General features: G+C 34.3%; 2 protein-coding genes across 5 annotated transcripts; one reads left to right on the top strand and one right to left on the bottom strand.

Moving 5' to 3' along the window:
- The first annotated feature begins 3,105 nt into the window (after window positions 1–3,105).
- On the top strand, window positions 3,106–6,399 carry LOC112044724 (juvenile hormone esterase). Its single transcript, XM_024080668.2, has 3 exons — window positions 3,106–3,465; window positions 4,245–5,536; window positions 6,182–6,399. Exons 1-3 carry the CDS (start codon window positions 3,337–3,339, stop codon window positions 6,333–6,335), a joined length of 1,575 nt encoding a protein of 524 aa, XP_023936436.2. The 5' UTR covers window positions 3,106–3,336; the 3' UTR covers window positions 6,336–6,399.
- Window positions 6,343–11,305, bottom strand: LOC112044719 (juvenile hormone esterase). Of its 4 annotated transcripts, none has more exons than XM_052885696.1 (4): window positions 11,271–11,305; window positions 10,672–10,810; window positions 9,024–10,309; window positions 6,343–8,393 (listed from the first exon to the last, which is right to left on the bottom strand). In XM_052885696.1, exons 2-4 carry the CDS (start codon window positions 10,801–10,803, stop codon window positions 8,231–8,233), a joined length of 1,581 nt encoding a protein of 526 aa, XP_052741656.1. In that variant the 5' UTR covers window positions 10,804–10,810; window positions 11,271–11,305; the 3' UTR covers window positions 6,343–8,230. The 4 variants fall into 4 exon arrangements, with proteins under 4 accessions (XP_052741656.1, XP_052741655.1, XP_052741654.1 ...); XM_052885695.1 differs by lacking the exon at window positions 11,271–11,305 and adding an exon at window positions 10,954–11,263; XM_052885694.1 differs by lacking the exon at window positions 11,271–11,305 and adding an exon at window positions 10,949–11,262.
- Window positions 11,306–18,696: the final 7,391 nt, after the last annotated feature.

Below are 18,696 nucleotides of genomic sequence, written 5' to 3' on the forward strand. Positions count from 1 at the left end.
GTTTGGCAGTAATAGGTAGAAAATAAATCGAAACGCTGTTGAGTTGAGTTTGACGACCTCCGTGGCGCAGTAGTAAGCGCGTGGATTTACAAGACGGAGGTCCTGGGTTTGATTCCCGGCTGGGCCGATTGAGGTTTTCTTAATTGGTCTGGCTGGAGGCTTAGGCCGTGGCTAGTTACCACCCTACCGACAAAGACGTACCGTGTAGAAACCGAAATGAGTGTGGATTTTCATCCTCCTCCAAACAAGTTATTCCGCTTCATCTGAGACTGCATCATCACTTACCATTAGGTGAGATTGTAGTCAAGGGCTAACTTGTAAAGAATAAAAAAATATATATAAAAAGATAATTACAGAATAGCGCAACAGTAAAACACCCTGTATATCTCCGTGGGCAGCGGCCAGGTACGGATGCACCTGAGTATTTCACGCCGCGACTGGCCGGCGCCGCGCCGTCACCGCCGCAGACGCGCTCCGACATCATTACTGTACACTCTGTGGCGTGCACAGGGGTTTTAACTAGGTAGGCAGTTCGAATCATCAACAACATCATCTTTATCAGTCTACTAGCTGACGCCGCGCGGTTTCACCCGCGTGGTTCCCGTCGGAATACGGGAATAATATATATCCTATTGCCTTCCTTGATAAATTGCCTTCCTTGATATCTAAAACTGAAAGATTTTTCAAATCGGACCTTTAGTTCCTAAGATAAGCGCGTTCAAACAAACAAACGAACTCTTCAGCTTTATACCTAATATTACTATAGATAAACAAATGCAGGTTGGTGGGATTAGGGTTTTAATGTTAAATTAGTTGTAACAGCCACTGTCGGATATTATTCTTTTATATATAATTATACCTAGCCGTGATATATAGTGGATATGACCTCTGCCTGATTCCGGAGTGTGGGTTCAAATCTGGTCCGGGACATGCACCTCCAACTTTTCAGTTGTGTGTATTTTATTACGAAATTAAATATCACGTGTCTCGAACAGTGAAGGAAAAACATCGTGAGGAAACCTGCATACCAGAGAATTTTCTAAAGAGCGCGCAGCGTGTCGGTACGATATGGATAAAATTCGAAGCGCAAGCGAGACGCAGAATTATGACTTTCACGTGAGTGAAAAGCACGGAGCGATTGACGCGCGACGCAAATTTTATGACGTGAGCGAAAAAACTATTTTTTACCATTTCATCATTTACATAACGAAAAACAAAATGGCCATGTTCAAGATATATACCAAATTTTCTATACAAAACAAAAATTTAAGAAAATAAGTTTGCTTTTCCTGAGATTGAATGCAAAATGTGAGCAAAACATGTATTTTTCAAAAAAATAAACTATCGAGAAAAGTTTTACAAATTGTGTATTTTGTATAGTCATAACGAAGCTAACACTTTGAAATATCATTTACCCAAATATCAGGCTCCTAACTTTTCCAGAATCTGAGATCCAGAACCATTTGTAACCACCAAATTACATATTGCACACTCTTGAAGTGAAGTCTGCCAATCCGCAATAGGCCAGCGTGGTGGACTATTGGCCTAACCTTTCCTAGACCTTTCATTCTGAGAGGAGACTCGAGCTCAGCAGTGAGCCGAATGTGGGTTGACAGTTTAACGTGCGTGGTGGGTTTAAACTCCATATCGCCTCTCGTAAAGGGAGGCCAAGGCCCTGTAAGTATTGGGCCGTTAATTAAGATAGTCTGATGAAAGACCTAATTAAGATAGTCTATTTTTGTTTATCAAAATCGAAAAATACAAAAGTCACTTTAAAGTAGGTATCGCACCGACATTTTGGGCTTGATGCATGAACGCGTCTAAATCATTACAGCAAATAATACAAACAGGTAAAACATATACAAAATCACTGCCGGAAATTGATGAATGACAACACTGTAACTAGTGCCTTCGACCATTTTGTTTTCATTTTAAGGTAGTTGAAAAACTGTTAGACAAGCCATCAGATTATTATGACCTTGTATTAAAAACTGTAAAAAAATCTTATTACTAGGTATCAGGTATGTTTTAGTATGACCTTATATCAAAAACTTTTCTCATTACTAAGGTATTAGGTATGTTGTGGAATGAAACTTGGAATACAATATGGTCTCTTCCAGATTTCGGTCTCTCTTCGCCAAATACCTATGCATTATTTTAGAACATTTTTCAAATAGATTATAGTGAGTTATCCTTAAAATATTTATCCTCAGCTGTCGTAGACTTATTTTAAGAACTTATCTTAAGCTAGTTGGTTCATATCAAATTTAATATAAACATTAACTTCCTAAAGTTCTTGGAATAAGGGTCCAAAATAAAGCATTTAATATACTTTAATCAAAAAATACTAAGTTAGTTAGTAAAAATACTAGTAAGCGCAGTGTTGGCCGACCCCCCACCAGGTGGACTGACGACATCAAGCGAGTCGCAGGGATTCGCTGGATGCAGATGGCTCAGTATCGTGATGTTTGGAAGTCCCTACAAAAGGCCTATGTCCTGCAGTGGACGTCCATCGGCTGATATGATGAATCAAAAAATAGTAAAAGATTACTTTAGAAACTCAAATTAAAAAAGGTTGCATATTAAAACGGTAAAGCAGCTAGCCGCTCCTGCATTTTATTGTAGCGCTGAGTACTGGAATACCGAGGTCAAAGAAACGTAAAAATCTATATCTATCTACTTATAATATCTGTAGAGAGGTCAATTCTGTACATGAAATATAACAAACAGGTGGTAATTAGTGATCGATATTGATGCTAAAAATGCAATCAGTAAAATTTTTGTATGTCTGTATGTTCGATAAAGAAAAAAAACTACTTGACGGATTTTAACGAAACTTGGTACAATTATTCTTCATACGCCTGGGCAAGTTATAGTATACTTTTCATCACGCTACGATCAATAGCAGCAGAGCAGTGAAGGAAAATGTTGAGATAACGGGAGAAATTAATCCATTTTTACAGCGATACTACTAAAAGGACTGGATTAAAGAGGTCTAACGAAGGGCGAACGAAGTCGCGGGCGTCCGCTAGTTCATCTTAAAAGGCCTTACTTCACAGCTTATGTAAAATTTTAACAATAACCACAGCGACCTCTAATACTGGTTCGCAGAGCGTCCGCAGACTGCTCTGGGACCATATACGAGTAGTTAATCACGAAAGGCCAAGTCATTAAATATCATACGTACATTTTCCTTATCTACACTCTACAGTGTAGGTATCTATTGTAGCTAGATATCGCATTGAGTTATTAGATTAATTACTATCTGTCCTTATTGTAATATTATAACTCCATTTAATTAGTCTATTTGTATAATTTAACGATAAATAATAAACAATGGCAAAAGTGACTATAAGCGAAGGTACGTTACGAGGATCAAAGGTGACAACAGATAGCGGTGTTGAATATTATGAGTTCTTGTGTGTGCCGTATGCAAAGCCGCCGGTGGGAGACTTGAGATTTAAGGTGAGTACAAAACAGTTTGTACCTTTTTAACCGACTTCAAAAAAAGGAGGAGCTTCCCAAATCGCTCGTATGTTTTTTATTTATTTTAGTTAGGTACCTCATAACTTCGTCATTTCTTAAACAATTTTGTAAATTCTTTTTTTGTTTGAAAGAGTATACTTTCAGATGTTTCCCATTTAATTTTCATGAAAATCGATTCGGTAGTTTTGTGTTAAAATGAAAATAACAAAGCTGCCCTGTGGCCCTTTCGTTAACTATGCTAGGACACACTAAAAAGAGAAAAATGAATTTTTTTTAGCTAAAAATCCAACTAACTTCAAAATCACAAAAATAAACTAAAAAGCGAAGAATGGTATCATATGTGCTACCTTCTGATAATTTTGAAGGCGGTGCCCAGAGTGATGCACCTCAATTCAAGCCGATTAAATCATAAAGTTTTAGGATTTAGAAAGATTTTAGAGAGAGATTAGAGTTCTTTCAGAAACGGCTATAACTAATACGTCTACATATGTTTTCTGTGACTTCAGTGGCTTGACACCGCCTTCTCCGTTATTAGAAGATAGCACTTACGATCTTATTTTTCGCTTTTTAGTTGATTTTTGTGATTTTGAATTTTCCTGAATTGCTGACTTGTTTTGGAATAAAATCTAAGTACGTGTGACGTCATGTCTAGACAGAACGCTAGGCTGTTAGAACTGATTCTACAATGATCTTTATAATTTTATATTTGCTAAACATTATTGCAAATATATACTGAAAATTAGGCATTTCTTTTTCAGAGCCCTCAGCCTGTAGAACCTTGGGATGGTGAACTAGATGTAACGTCTATTGACGAAAATAAAGTTTGCTGCCAAGCAGATATGAAGCTAAATACCCAATGTGGTAGTGAAGATTGTCTTTACCTCAATGTATTTACACCAACACTGCAAAGCACTGATACAAAACCCCTGCCAGTAATGTTTTTCATTCACGGAGGCGGCTTCCTTGTCAGCAATGGCATCATCAAAGAAGACTTAGGTCCGGACTACCTTATAGAAAATGGCGTCGTCGTTGTGACTATAAATTACAGATTGGGTGTGTTTGGCTTTTTGCAATTGGGTATACCAGAAGCTGCTGGAAATATGGGTCTAAAAGACCAAGTGCAGGCATTAAAATGGGTACAAAACAACATAGATAAGTTTGGTGGAGATCGTAACAATGTAACAATATTCGGCATAAGCGCTGGGTCAGCTGCAGTAGAGTACTTAATGCTGTCGCCATTAGCAAAAGGGCTTTTCCACAAAACGATTCATCAGTCAGGGTCTACACTCAATCAATGGACAATAAATTTTGAGCCGAAGAAACTAATTCTAAAGTTGATCGATGCGATGGGATATACAGGAAATACTGATGACGATAAAGCCATATACGAGTATCTGCTGTCAAGTCCTAGCTCCCTAATTGTGGAGGAGTGTTTCAAATTGTTGCGCAAAATTGGAAATATTTTCTTTGGATTCGTTCCCACTATTGAAAAAGATTTTGGAAATAACGATGCATTCCTGACCGAGTCTCCTTACAAAATATTAAAGGAAGGCAGATTCAATCACGTGCCAGTGATAAAAGGATTTTGCAGCAGAGAAGGTTATCTAACACATGTTCTTTACCCGAATACCGTTCGTAATTTGGTTGACAACAAAAGCTTTTTTCAAAATTGGGTCTACGAGATTGAACCTAGCGACAAGCAGAAATGGGAGTCTGAGTTTTTGAAAGCTTACACTGAAAATATACAACCAGACGATGAGTGGGACAAATTCGCAATAGATTTCTTTAGTGATTTCGACTTTGTAGCTGGAACTTGGTTGAGTGGCGAAATGATGGCCGATTTTGGTTTACCAGTATACATTTACGAATTTTGTTACGAGGGAAATATTAACTTTTTCAAGCATTTTTTCGGCATGAAAAGAAACGGCATGGCTCATGGTGATGACATAGCTTATTTCTTCAAACATTCAATAACGAAATTCGCTGAAGAAAAGGATATTGCAGTAAGGACTAAGCTAACGAAACTGTGGACTAACTTTGCGAAAACAAGGTAGGTAATTTGCAGTTAGTAACTAGGTAGGTGTTTTGGTACCTACTCAGTAAATTCTGTGAAGATCTACGAAGATAATTCTCACGAACAGGTACATGCGATGATATTCACGTTATCAATTCTTACATCTTTTGATAACAGAAATGAGTTACACAATTAGGTACTTACCTACCTACTCGTATCTAAATAAAAAAATCCATATTCACAAAATTGAAAAAGTATAAATAGAAAGAGGTCGGAAATGGCGATAATAATATGACTAAACTAATGAACTAAAAACAAATTACACACAGTTAAAGTTATTGGAAAATGCAGGCGCTATTTTTTAACCTGTCTAAAATTGAGTTTCATTTAGATGATCTTTTTCCTTTTATAGGTGTTTAATAAAAACGATACTAAAAATGTAAGATTTGACTGCTTGTTTGCTTTGAATAAGCTCTGAAACTACTGCACCGATTTGAAAAATTCTTCCACTGTTGGGAAGCTATACTATCCCCTAGTGTTATAGGCTATATTTAAACCCCGTATTCCTATGGGAACGGAAACTACGCAGTTAAAACCGCGCCTACTTATTTCGATTAAGAGAAATCAGGGAAGGCTATAAGTAGTGTAGGGGTAATTATCTGTAATTCATCTTGTTTTCAGCATTCCAACTTCTGATGATATTCCGAAGTGGCCAGCGTTCACCAAAAACTCCCCAGACTACATTAGCATCAATGAAGACATAACAATCAAGTCCAATTATGAACCGAAAAAAATGGCGATATTCAGGGAAATCTTTGAAAAGTATCAGAAATGAAACAAAGTTAAATTTTAATGAGTTTTTATATTGGTATAAATAAATATATTAATTTATCATCACATTTACGAAACATTTTATTTTAATTTATTCCATAGACACTGACTTGGTTTGTATAATTTATAAATAGGTACTTCATCTTACACAAAATGATTAAACACAAGTACTTACATGCAAGTATGATGAAAACATCAAATATAACATATTATGGATTTAAATTCTTATTGTAATATAATACTTTTATGTATAAACACAAAGGTACACAAAAACGTAATTAAATTGGTTTGTATATAAGCAATATTAAAGGCTGAGAACTTTGTTATTCATATATGTATAGATTTTGATTTAATCAATAACCTTATACTTAAATGATCCAAAAAAAATAATTAATTCGATTATTATTAAACAATATTTAAATAAATATAATACAAATGTCAAATTCGGACGATTTTAGTACCTACTGGCAGTTTTTTATAGAATTTTTCATTATAAAGTAGGTAAAAAAGTGAAATTTCAATAAGTTTTTATATTGGTATAAATGAATATAATAATTTATCATCACATTTATGAAACATTTATTCGATAGATATTAAATTCGTTTGTATAATTTATTTGAATATCTTAAATAGGATAGGTACTTGGTCTCACACAAATTAAATATATTCAATTACGATGAAAACATCAAATATGACATAATTTTATGGATTTAAATTACTTACAGTAATATAATATTTTTATGGGTAAACACAAAGCTACACAAAAAAATAATTTAATTGTATATAGTTGTAGAAGTTATAATTAAAGTTAAAATAAATGGCAAGTTTGGTTAAGGAATTTTAAAAGCTTAGAACTTTATTATTCATTTATAGATTTTGATTTAATCAATAACCTTTTAAATGATACATAAAAATAATTAATTAAATTACTATTATTCAATGGTTAATGTATAATCTAATTAAATATAATATAAATGGCAAATTCAGGCAATTTTGGCAATAACAGTTTTTTATAGAAGCTTACATTATAAGGTAGGTATTAGCATTAAATCACAAGTAATTCCATAATTTAATCAGTAAAATTTAAAGCTTAGAACTTGGTTATTCCTTGAAGCATTTTGATTTTTAACCTTTTAAAATGATACAAGAAAAATTCTTGATACCACTGAGATTGGATTTAACTAAACCCACTGAACAATAAATGCATAAAAGCAATAATCTCTTGGGAAGAAAATGTCCTCTTAAATGTGCAGAATTGGCACACCTATGACATAGATACTTTTGCATGACAATGACAAAATAATTTGGGCATGCCAATATTATAATTACATGTAAAAACTTGGCTTAAAAATATATAATGTAATGTTTCAAATAAATAAATAGCATGCACCTACCTCGTAGATACAAAAATGCACTGAATATTCTGAGAACTCATTATCTGCCTATTAAAATTTGTTTGTTAATTTTGTACAATTTGTATCTATAGTGCCTACCCTAATTAAAAACCTTGTGCACAGGACTCATGGTCAAGTTGAAATTTTTGTTATACATAAAACGGAGGTGTTATTAACAAAAGTTCATTACCTCTATATTTTTTTTAAAAGAAAAAATATTTGCCATATCTTTTAAATATGACCAATTTTCCCCTCTAAATAGTCGGGAAAGACTGTATTAGGAGTAGGTACGACAATAGACCAACATGGCGGGTATCAAACCACCACCCCTCAGTGATGAGTCTGACAGCTCTTACCGTTGAGCTATTGAGGTATTGCATATTACATTAAAATTATTTATTAATAATTATTATAGTTACTAGTAAATATTTTTGTATGAACAGATAGTATACAGTATACACAATTATGCAATATATATATTACCTCTGTGTGCCTCTAGACGAATTCAATAACATTTCTCATATAGTTCCTTGAACAATTTTGTCCTGTCCGTATCAGTATCATAATTCATAGTCAGCTTGTCATCAATCACCAAACGAGCCATGCCAGTCTTTGCAATTGGCTCCCATGTTGTTGTTATAACATTATCAATTTTTGGAGTTGGATCACTACAACAAAGTACAACAAAGTAAATAGGTATTTTAATTAGTTATACAATATATCGATATGATAATGATGATAATAAATAATAATTATAATGTTAGTTTTTTCTGAGAAATACTTGGAAAATTTTACAGTCTACCTACACTATAATTACATATTGATAAAGTCAAATAAAAAAATAAAAAAATTTATAATACTGTAGTGATTAGAATATAGAAAACATCAATGGGAAACATGCACCTTTTGAATTCCTATTCTTAAAGAATTTTAAGAAAAATAAAAATGCTATAAAATCGTTGACCTCTTATAAAAAAAGGACACACAATCATGTAGAAAATTTCACTTAAAAACTAGCCAATTTAGCTTTGACAGTTTTAGAATTATTGGTAAAGAAAATTATCCCAAAGGCCTCGAAATATAGTCCAATATTCAATGAAATCCCTAATTCAGAGCAAATTCAGCCTTAAGGATTAAGTTTAAGGTTGAACTTGAAAATGCGACTACTTGAATTGAGTGCTAAGTAGTTGTGTTTGGCGCTCATTGAGTGGGGACGTTTTTTGGTTGCTGATTGTGCATCCACTTTTTAATAGGAGATTGATGTATAAAATGTACTAAAACATTGCATTTTAACTTACCCAAATGTAGCAAAGTTAGTCCACATTTGACACATCCTGTCTCTCACCAACTTGTCTGTGTCAGACAGATTTCCCTTGAGCAAGTCACTCTTTACAAGATAGCCTCCATCATCTCCATGACAAGCGCCTTCTCTATCAATCTTCAGTTTCTTTTTCAAGTAATTCAAATTCCCATCATACTTGAATTCATAGAAATACACAGGAGAATTGTTTTTAGCAATCAATGAAGTGGCAACATAAACGCCACCTAGGAAGTCGAGATCAGTAAAATAATCAATTGCAAATGAATCCTGTTCATCATATTCTGTATTCCCTTCTAGATAAACCGTTTTGAACTTGGATTCATATTCAATCTTCTGCTTGTCGTCAAGATTGAAGGGAAGCAAGTCAACAAACTTCTTATCTTTTTCAATTTTTTCGAATAATTCACTATATGGCAGCATTAAAAGACCTTCACGAGTACAAAAGCCACTGATGAATGGCACTTTATTGAATTCCCCTTGTGCCAACAATTCATAAGTCGATTTTGTAAAAAATGGCTCCCAATCACCCTGTTTTTCAATAGAAGGCACAAATCCAAAGTGTAGTCCTCCTTTAACCTTTTCAGATGCTAGAACCATCATGGCGGTAGATATAAGGTCTTCTATAGACATTGTTTTCAAAAACGTAAGTAGGTCCTGATTGTCTGTTATAACTTTTTTCTTTATTACGGGGATCATTGTGGCATATTCTTTAATATTGTTGTTTTGTGCCCAAGGTAGTAATGATGAGCCTGATTGTGCAATAGCTTTATGAAACAGTCCTTTGGCCATAGGTGCAAGCATTAAATATTCTACTGATGCACCACCGGCACTTATGCCAAAAATAGTCACATTATTGGGGTCACCATTGAAGTTCTTGATATTTTGTTGCACCCACTTCAACGCCTGCACCTGATCTTTCAATCCCATATTACCAGGCGCCTCCTTGCAGTCTAGATTCAGAAAACCAAGGACTCCAAGTCTATAATTAAGACTTACGACAACAACATTTTTTTCAATTAGATAGTCTGGCCCATGGATGGTGTCATCAGTTCCATTTCCATACACAAAACCACCCCCATGGGAGAAAACCATCACAGGGAGTAAAGAAGCATCTGCTTGAGGTAGGCTTGGTGTATAAACATTCAAATATAAGCAATCTTCATCTCCTATAACTTTCAATGACTCTCTATCAAACTGGGCACAAATGTTACACTCTTTAGTGGCATCTCTTACTCCTTCCCAAGGCTCAGGTGGCTCAGGTGCCTAAAACAACATCAAAAGTACTTTCAAAAACCTAAGATATTATATATTAAAATATATACAACATTTGACAAAAGAATATCTATCTACAGCTTTTCTTGATGAGTACTGTTTACCAACAAACAAATTAAAAATGTGGGTATAAATCTCTAGTCATGTCACACCTACACATAAATATAATTAAGTTGTTCTTATATGAATGAAAATAAATTTGATTAATTAGCTTAGAACAATTAGTTAATATATTTTATTTAACATTTTCTACACATAACATACATAATTTAAAATAAATAAATGAAGTAATAAAGTCAACTGATTCAATACATTTGATTAACCTTGATTGAGCAAAGCTTAATAATACTTACAGTGAATCTTAACTCGTTGATCGGCGGTTTAGCATATGGAACACCCTTAAAGGATACATATTGCGTTCCATTAGAAGTTTCACGAACATTTCCTGATAACTTTCCTTCTGTTACGGCCACTATCGGGTTCATGGTCTCTCTGGTAATAAACATATGAATCCAAAAATTATCGTATAGAAGTAAAACAGAAGATAAAATCTACAAAACTAGCAGAAACAAACTGAAAGTAACGTAAGTTTAATTAAAACAAACATTTATATAACAAAAACTACTACACCTTACGTGAACACGGAAAAACAACTACTGAGTTGTGCAGTTGTGCTTGTGAGTGTGACTCCAACTTGTCAGGTATACCGTATAACAAATACAATATTAGTTACAGCACGTTACAGCTATGGACTTTGGAGTTTTGTAGAACTATATCACAATCATTAGTGCTCTGTGATCATACTCATAGTAATTTGAATTGTAGTGAGGTACATTTAAAATAGAGGTATGATAATCATATGACCATTAAGGCGCTACTACTTAATTGGAAATTACATTAGTGCAATGCAAATTAAATTGCAAATTACAGTAATTTCACTACGAGTACATACATACAGCCCAATACAGCTGACCGGTCAGATGTCAATTGTCAATGTCATTGTCAGATAGTCAGATGTCAATGTCAACTTGTCAATAATTTTTTTTTTTGACTATGAATAGTGTTGTCAGTAGCAATATATTTTTCTTTTTGAGCAAAAGTAAATTTGCCAGTTTGTACATTACCATTTCACGGTTTATCCCTTTGACCCTTTGACAATATAAGAGTATCTATTTTATCCATTGATCGATTTTAATGAATTTTGGTATATAGCACAGAACATAGAGTAGGATTAATATAGGGGTATAATATTAATACAGAATGAGTCCGTACAAGCCTCAGTCCTAGTCAGGACTACTTTAGCATTTTGATCGAGTAGCATACTAAACTACTTGCTACCACCCAAAAATCGTTCGTACTCGACTAAGATACATAATTAGTCCGAACTAGGCATCACGGTGAGTCCGGTCCGGTGAATGCCATAAAAAAACAAACGTGAGGCGTCTCCTTGTCCTTGACATCCGCATAAACAAACTTATTTTTTTAGTTTTTGTGAACAGTCTTTAATAGTAGATTGTTATACAAGGGGCTAAAAAGGCCCATTATATACGAGGTATTTTTAGGGCCCTAGATGTAAGGCGAGGGCCGCCCAAATAGAAACCGAGTTTATAATGGGTTTAGCCCCACGTGTTACACTCTGCTTTTCTCTACGATTGCGAGAAAATAAAATAGTTTAGTACAATATTCAATGATTTATTTCAATTGAAAAGTCTACAATTTTGGATATTAAGGGAGATGCTTGTACCCAGTAAAATAATTTCCGACTACTGTGAAGATGAATAATGAGTATGTGAGGTAAACGTGGGAGATAATAGTTTAAAAAACCTCCTTTCGTAAGTGAATCCATTCGTTGTTGTTTTCTCCACTTATTAAATTTTTCGTAGGTAAGTACCTATTTAAGTAAATGCGTCTCGACTTTGATGGTAACAGATTGAAAATTGCATCCATCTCCAAATTAGGATCACCATTTTCACTAGATGAAGACAATAATAACAATTATTGTTGAAAAATATGTAAGTTACGGTCACAAATTTACAATTATTCAATCCAATTGTTTTTTAAATTCTCGTTTTTTTAATTTTATTTTTTTCACATGAGAAAAAGGCAAAAGTACACCGTAAAGAATGTCCCATGTCTTCAAATCTCGCTCTATTCGCCACTCAATAAAAATTAAATAAAAAAATGAACGCATTCCACAGACAAGAACGCTGCATTTCATTCTAGTTTAAACTTTTTTATTTATTTTCAAAACAATCAGGGCCTTACCTATAATGATTCTATTTTCGAATAAAACCGATTTTTGAAAAATCTTAAATTACATTATTACCTACCTAACTGCAAGACGGGTTATATTTTTCGCGCGTATCTCGTATGTATGTATGTATGCATGTAGATAATATGTATGTACCTAGGTATGTATCTAACATTCTTTATTACCTCGTAATTTCCAAACCACTGAACGGATTTACGAAATTAAAATATCGTTACATTTGTCTTAATAACCCAAATGTTCTTAACTTCTTAGATAGGTGAAATTAACGACAACTGTTAGACGAGACTCGAGGTGATATTTTTTTTTTTCGAATATTGCGTATCAAATTCAAAACCTCATAAAGAGGATTTCAAAAATCGCTATACAAAATACGCGAGGCGGATGACTAGGTGCGGGATAGGCAAGGGTTTTTTTTTAATTATTGACTTGTTACAAATGTAACTTGAAAATAAGTAGTTTCTATAATTTTTTTAACACCTTCAGATTTTATTTTCGTGACAAAAAGTATCCTATAAGTATAACTTTCTTCGTAATATTATGGTCTTTAATCGCGCTAAGTTTTATTTAAATTCATTCAGTAGTTCCAGCGTGATGCCTGGTCAACAAAATCACGGACAGACAGACAAAAAATAAAAAAAATAATATTTTTTTGGCATCAGTCATCTAAAAAATTTCAAAATATTTTCAATGTTCAGAATTCGACTTATTAGTTTCATTATTAAGTATAGATTAACAGATATACCTTTTAGTACTTAATGATAATTTATAGAGATCTCGTTTTGCTTCTAAAATTACATTAATATAAAAGTTTCGTATAATAGTATCTAGTTAAGGAGAAAGCTCATTAAATGATAATCTTAGAATGTCCTAGAAGCGACACACATAGTCATTTCTCATTTTATTGTACTAAAGTCTACTATGCATTGTTTAAATCTCTATTTTTAATAAGTCCATAGCTATTGCAAGTAGTGGGTACACCTTCTAGATATGAGAGTAGATAATGTTTATGATGATAATAATTATATCGTCTATATTTCACTTAATTCAATTTTTAACTTAGCAATTAGGCAAAGTCCATAAAATTATTATTTAAGTTACGCATGTCTAACAAAAAACATCTACTTTTTGCTACAAACAAATTCCAATCCATTGTTTCACGTATAATTAGAGCGGTACTAAACGATTCCAAATTCAAATCCCGGTGCGTTGGATGAGATAGCCGGATGCGCACCTGTGTGCCTTTCTGTCGTGAGAACCAACCACGATCTCTTTCCATGTGAAGACAATTTTACCGATACGTTTGCATTATACAATGGTACTCAAATCTCAACTCTAATACTAATGTCATAAAGACAACGTTAAATCTGTATGAGTAGGCGGGGAAGTCGTATACAACATATAAAGCTGTATCAGGTGTTTTGCGGTGTTTGTTGTGTTATTTTGTACGCTTTGAACATCCGCGTAAGTCTATTATTGCAACTTTTTACTCTAAACAGTGACCATGATTTGAGGTTTCTTTTAAGATAAAAGAGACACTACATCCAAGTCAAGCTACATCGATAGCTATTAATAAACATACTACATACGAGAGAGGAAGGGGAATATTAGTCTTATTTAAAAAAATAATTTATGATAGGTAAATAAAAAATACATTGGCCTGGAGACTTAAAAAGCTTTTTAACAAAAAAATTAAAACGAGTTGAAAATCACAACAATAGGTAAACTGAAAAGCGAAAAATAACATCGTATGTGCTACCTTCTGATCACACTGCAGGCGGTTTTAAAATCATAAACTAAAACTCAAAATTCATTTAAGTATTTAAATTAAGTAGGTATAGTTTACATGGTCAAGAGCTAACTTCTAAAGAATAGAAAAAACACTACCAACTTCCCAACTGGAGAATTTTTACTGAAAATATCTTAGAAGACAGAAAAGTTCAGTAAGCATTCCATGAATCGAAGCCACAGAAGCTAAGTACTGGACTAACGTGTTGGCTTTATTAAATACCTAAGTATAAACTGCTAAAGATTGATCATTTCGTCACTTGATATGTCAAAAACCGCTAGATGTAGGTACAACGATGGATAGTTGTAGTTTATACTTAGTAGACGTCCGCTTAGAACGGATTTTATGGCAGGGTCAGACTATAGAGGTCTAACGGCAGACGAAGTCGGTAAGAAGGCGCTAGTAAATTATAATAGTCTCATTAAAACCTACAGCATATGACTCCTACAGCCGAACACGTGATATGTTTGCAAAATTCGGCATCGCGGCCGTGTGAACCCGATCACAGAGCCTTTTTACTACATAAAAGCCTTCTTAAATGCCATTGAATTCTTTTTTAGATTCAAAATACCTTTTCTGTGTAGCTCTCTTTATATTAAGACATTAGCTTTTTATGAAATATTTTATGTGATAAAAGAAACCGCTTATAATATAGAATCATTCATTGAGGAATAGTTTTTGTCATAAGGGTTTTGATCATACATACACGTTACATCGAATTTGTGATTATTCGAATCTTGGACTAAAGCTATTGATTTTCCCATCGACTTTCACAATTACTATTTCTATTCATTAATGGAAGCGGAAAATCAGCGCTGTGCACTATGCATAGCACAAGGCTGAGTTTGTGGCCAGTTGCCATATAGCTAGGCGAGAAGTAGTTATTTATTTTATTATTCAATTAAATTTTCCAAACATGGGAACACCCCAGAGTAACCAGAGTGAGTCTTTAAAACTGCGTGCTGAAGCCGGTGAAACCTACAAAAAATTCACGCGTCTTCTTGATATCAGCGTAAACAAATTTTTTTATAATTTGTATTTCAAAATTTAACAATAACAACAATAACGTAAATTAGTCAATAATTACCAATAAAAAAATACTCCATCTTATTTCTTTAGTTTTTGAGAACAGTTTTTAAAACATTTAACAACATAAGACGCTATTTTTCTAGAATAATATTGAAAATTAAATTACTGATGCAACGCTTCGTGTCGTACTGACTCGGGAATGTATTCGTTTTTGAATTTTGTATTTGTGACGGGTACGACACTGTCGTGTTCCGTGCGCTCAATCTGCCTATTATTGATTAATCTATCGTGAACACATATTATTATCTATAGAGACTGTATGTATGTAATGTACATGGTTATGTACAGTAGGTATGTATGTATAGATTAAAATTAGATAAGGGAGGAACATAAAGTCGTTTTTTTTTAAATATATTATTTAATCAAAGTTTCTAACATTGTTATCTTGCACTTTTCCATTTTATAGGTTCATTGTTCTATTTACTAAAAAAACATTCGGACGGCAATCAATAAAATCTTTGAACGTGCTTTAGACTGCTTCATCAGGCTTGAATGTTTTACCTTTTAATATGCTATCTAAATTTCGAAACAAAATGGTAATTTAATGGAGCAAGGTCCGTGGAGTATGCCTGCAAAGAAGCGCAGAAGGTTCCTACACTTAGCTGATCTGATAGACATAGACATGGCACCTATCTATAAGTTTCTACGTACAGGTACGCTTCATAAACGGGAAATCGAAATATGAGGATGGCAAGATCAAAATCAGCATCGATGGTAAGTTTGTCTTACCATCAGCGGACCAGAGCAGACCTAATTTAGAAAATAAATAATAATCCATTGCTCCGTGTCAAACTGGTACATCTACTGACTACGCTACGCCAAAGAGGTCGAACCATTAATTTTTATGCGATATTCGTGGCAAGTAAACTTTAGAGGCCAATTACTTTTGTATTCACAAGTTGTCAAAGCGAGAACAATAGCTGCAGTGCTTTAATGTGCCGCGCTCGAGCGAAGCGCCGTACGAGTTATAGAGTAGATAGGTAGGTAAGGTACATAGGGACTCGACTTATAGGGAAGGGAATGTTTTAATCATAAGACTAATAACCTATAGACCTGCAACACGTACCTAACAATTTTTCACTCCAATCGTAAACACTTCTGTGACTATGTTAGCGTAAAGCTAATTACAGTCGCCGACACGCACACGAGCGTACTTATCGATGCGTCAAGGGCTCCCATTTCGGGGCACATATAACTGCTTACGAATCCTGCGACTACACACTATCTATGTGTTATAAACCTATGGTTCAAACTAGCGGATGCTCGCGACCTCGTCTGCGTTGAATGCGGTTTTTTTAATTTTTTCCCTCGTTAATGCCCAGCAAAATGATAGACTAAAGCGGTAAAGCTTTTAAAAGCTTAAAACCTTATCGATTGGTCATAAATGTCATATAGAAATCTACATTATTTTCAGATAACTTTCTTTCCTTATTTCCGATCTTAATAAAAACAAGTCGCGAGCAATCGGAAAATCGTATGAAAATCCGTTAAATACCTACCTACCTAATAATCAAAGATGTGCGTGAAAATAATATCACACACACACACACACACGATTTTTACTCTCGTAGTTTATAGGTGTATAACAACGTGTAGAACAGTAAATGATAAAGATTATAAGTCATTCTTTGCAATAATTATCGTCAACAACATTTTATGTGGATGCCAGCCAGTGGGAAGTATGAGGAAGGCTGAAGATCGAACATATCGATATTTTGTTCAAAGGTTACAACGACCCTAGTTGAGATAGTCGAGACTCGAGCGTGGTCGAGCCGCTCGCGTGAGTTGTCCTCTGCGGTGGTGTGGGTTAGCGTTGAGTAGGACATACAAGAGGCAGGACATTTGTCCCGTACATGACGTCACAATGTAAGAGCGGCTCAACATTTAAAAATGTACTACTTCACATTTTCTGTCGCGGTAGTTGCTTTACCCGTACGCGAGAGAAAGCGAGACACTATAGTATGCGCATTATCATCTGAGTCGTCCGGTCATAGAAGTCAAAAAAGATAGGAATGTGCAGCGCGCCTACCTGCGCACCCTAATTATCGATAAACGGCTACCTGCGCACGTGCTAATGATGAGTCAATAATGATTTGGACGATTCTGATTGGTCGGTTTCTAATGTAATTGCATTGCGTATTTTTTTTGCTATAAATGTGTTTACTGCAATTAAATAAATACATTCATGTGTTACTCGTTGCGCACTATGGATACTAATATATAATAAATTTGGCAGAAGACGAAGATTCTGATGATGAAGACTCAGATGAAGATTAATTTTATTTAGTTAATAATTATATAATATGAAATATGTATTATATTAAATCAAATATTGTTAATTTTTTTAATTTTGTGAACAAGATACGATAATAAACTTTACTTATCGATAATATGTCTTTCATTGTTACACCCTTCACTAGACGGCTCCATAAGACCCATAAGTGCAAGCGAGATAGATATAGAGAAATGATTTATGGCCCTAAGACTCAGTTGTTAATGCTATTAGTATAGTACAAAAGTCGAATGGGACGTCATTCTGTGGTCCTGTCATATAATTTTGTACTATATCCCATAACGCGACGGAAATAGTAGGTATACGATGCGTTTAGAAATATTATTTTTTGAATTTGGATTTATTCAATTGACATTTTATAAAAATAAAAATTACTTAATAATTTAAAACTGAAATATAATAACCAAGGTGAATCGATCTATTTTATATAGGTTAAAAATAAGTTTGGCATTTAATATCAGTATGTAAGACAAACTATTACTAACATAGAATACTTGTACCGAATCGTAAATCTATGATTACTAAGCTATATTATTGTACTAGTACAAACATGACATTTGTACACGTTGCTTCAAACAAAGTTCAAATATGACATTTGTATTCGTTACTTCAAAATTCAAATGTAGTGCCAAGCTTCAGTACGCCTCGCCTCATTTGAAGTGGGACATTGTACTGCCTCGGTACAAAAAAGAGGCAACACTTACAAACTCTTTTTCAAGTCATGTCCTACCCAACACTAGTGTGGGTGAATGCTGCGCGCGCAGGTGTGTCTGAGACTGGCCGGCGCCGGCGCACATTCCTGCGATGGTCACGGGCTCACGGCGCGGCGCCCATTGACGATTGCGGACGCGATTGCAAAGCCACGATGCCGACCTCAACAATAAAGAGTATCTATATAGTTATATCTCTACAATAAGTTCCATAATTACCTACGCATA

This window comes from Bicyclus anynana, chromosome 15 (assembly GCF_947172395.1).
Source record: "Bicyclus anynana chromosome 15, ilBicAnyn1.1, whole genome shotgun sequence".
NCBI lineage: Eukaryota > Metazoa > Arthropoda > Insecta > Lepidoptera > Nymphalidae > Bicyclus > Bicyclus anynana.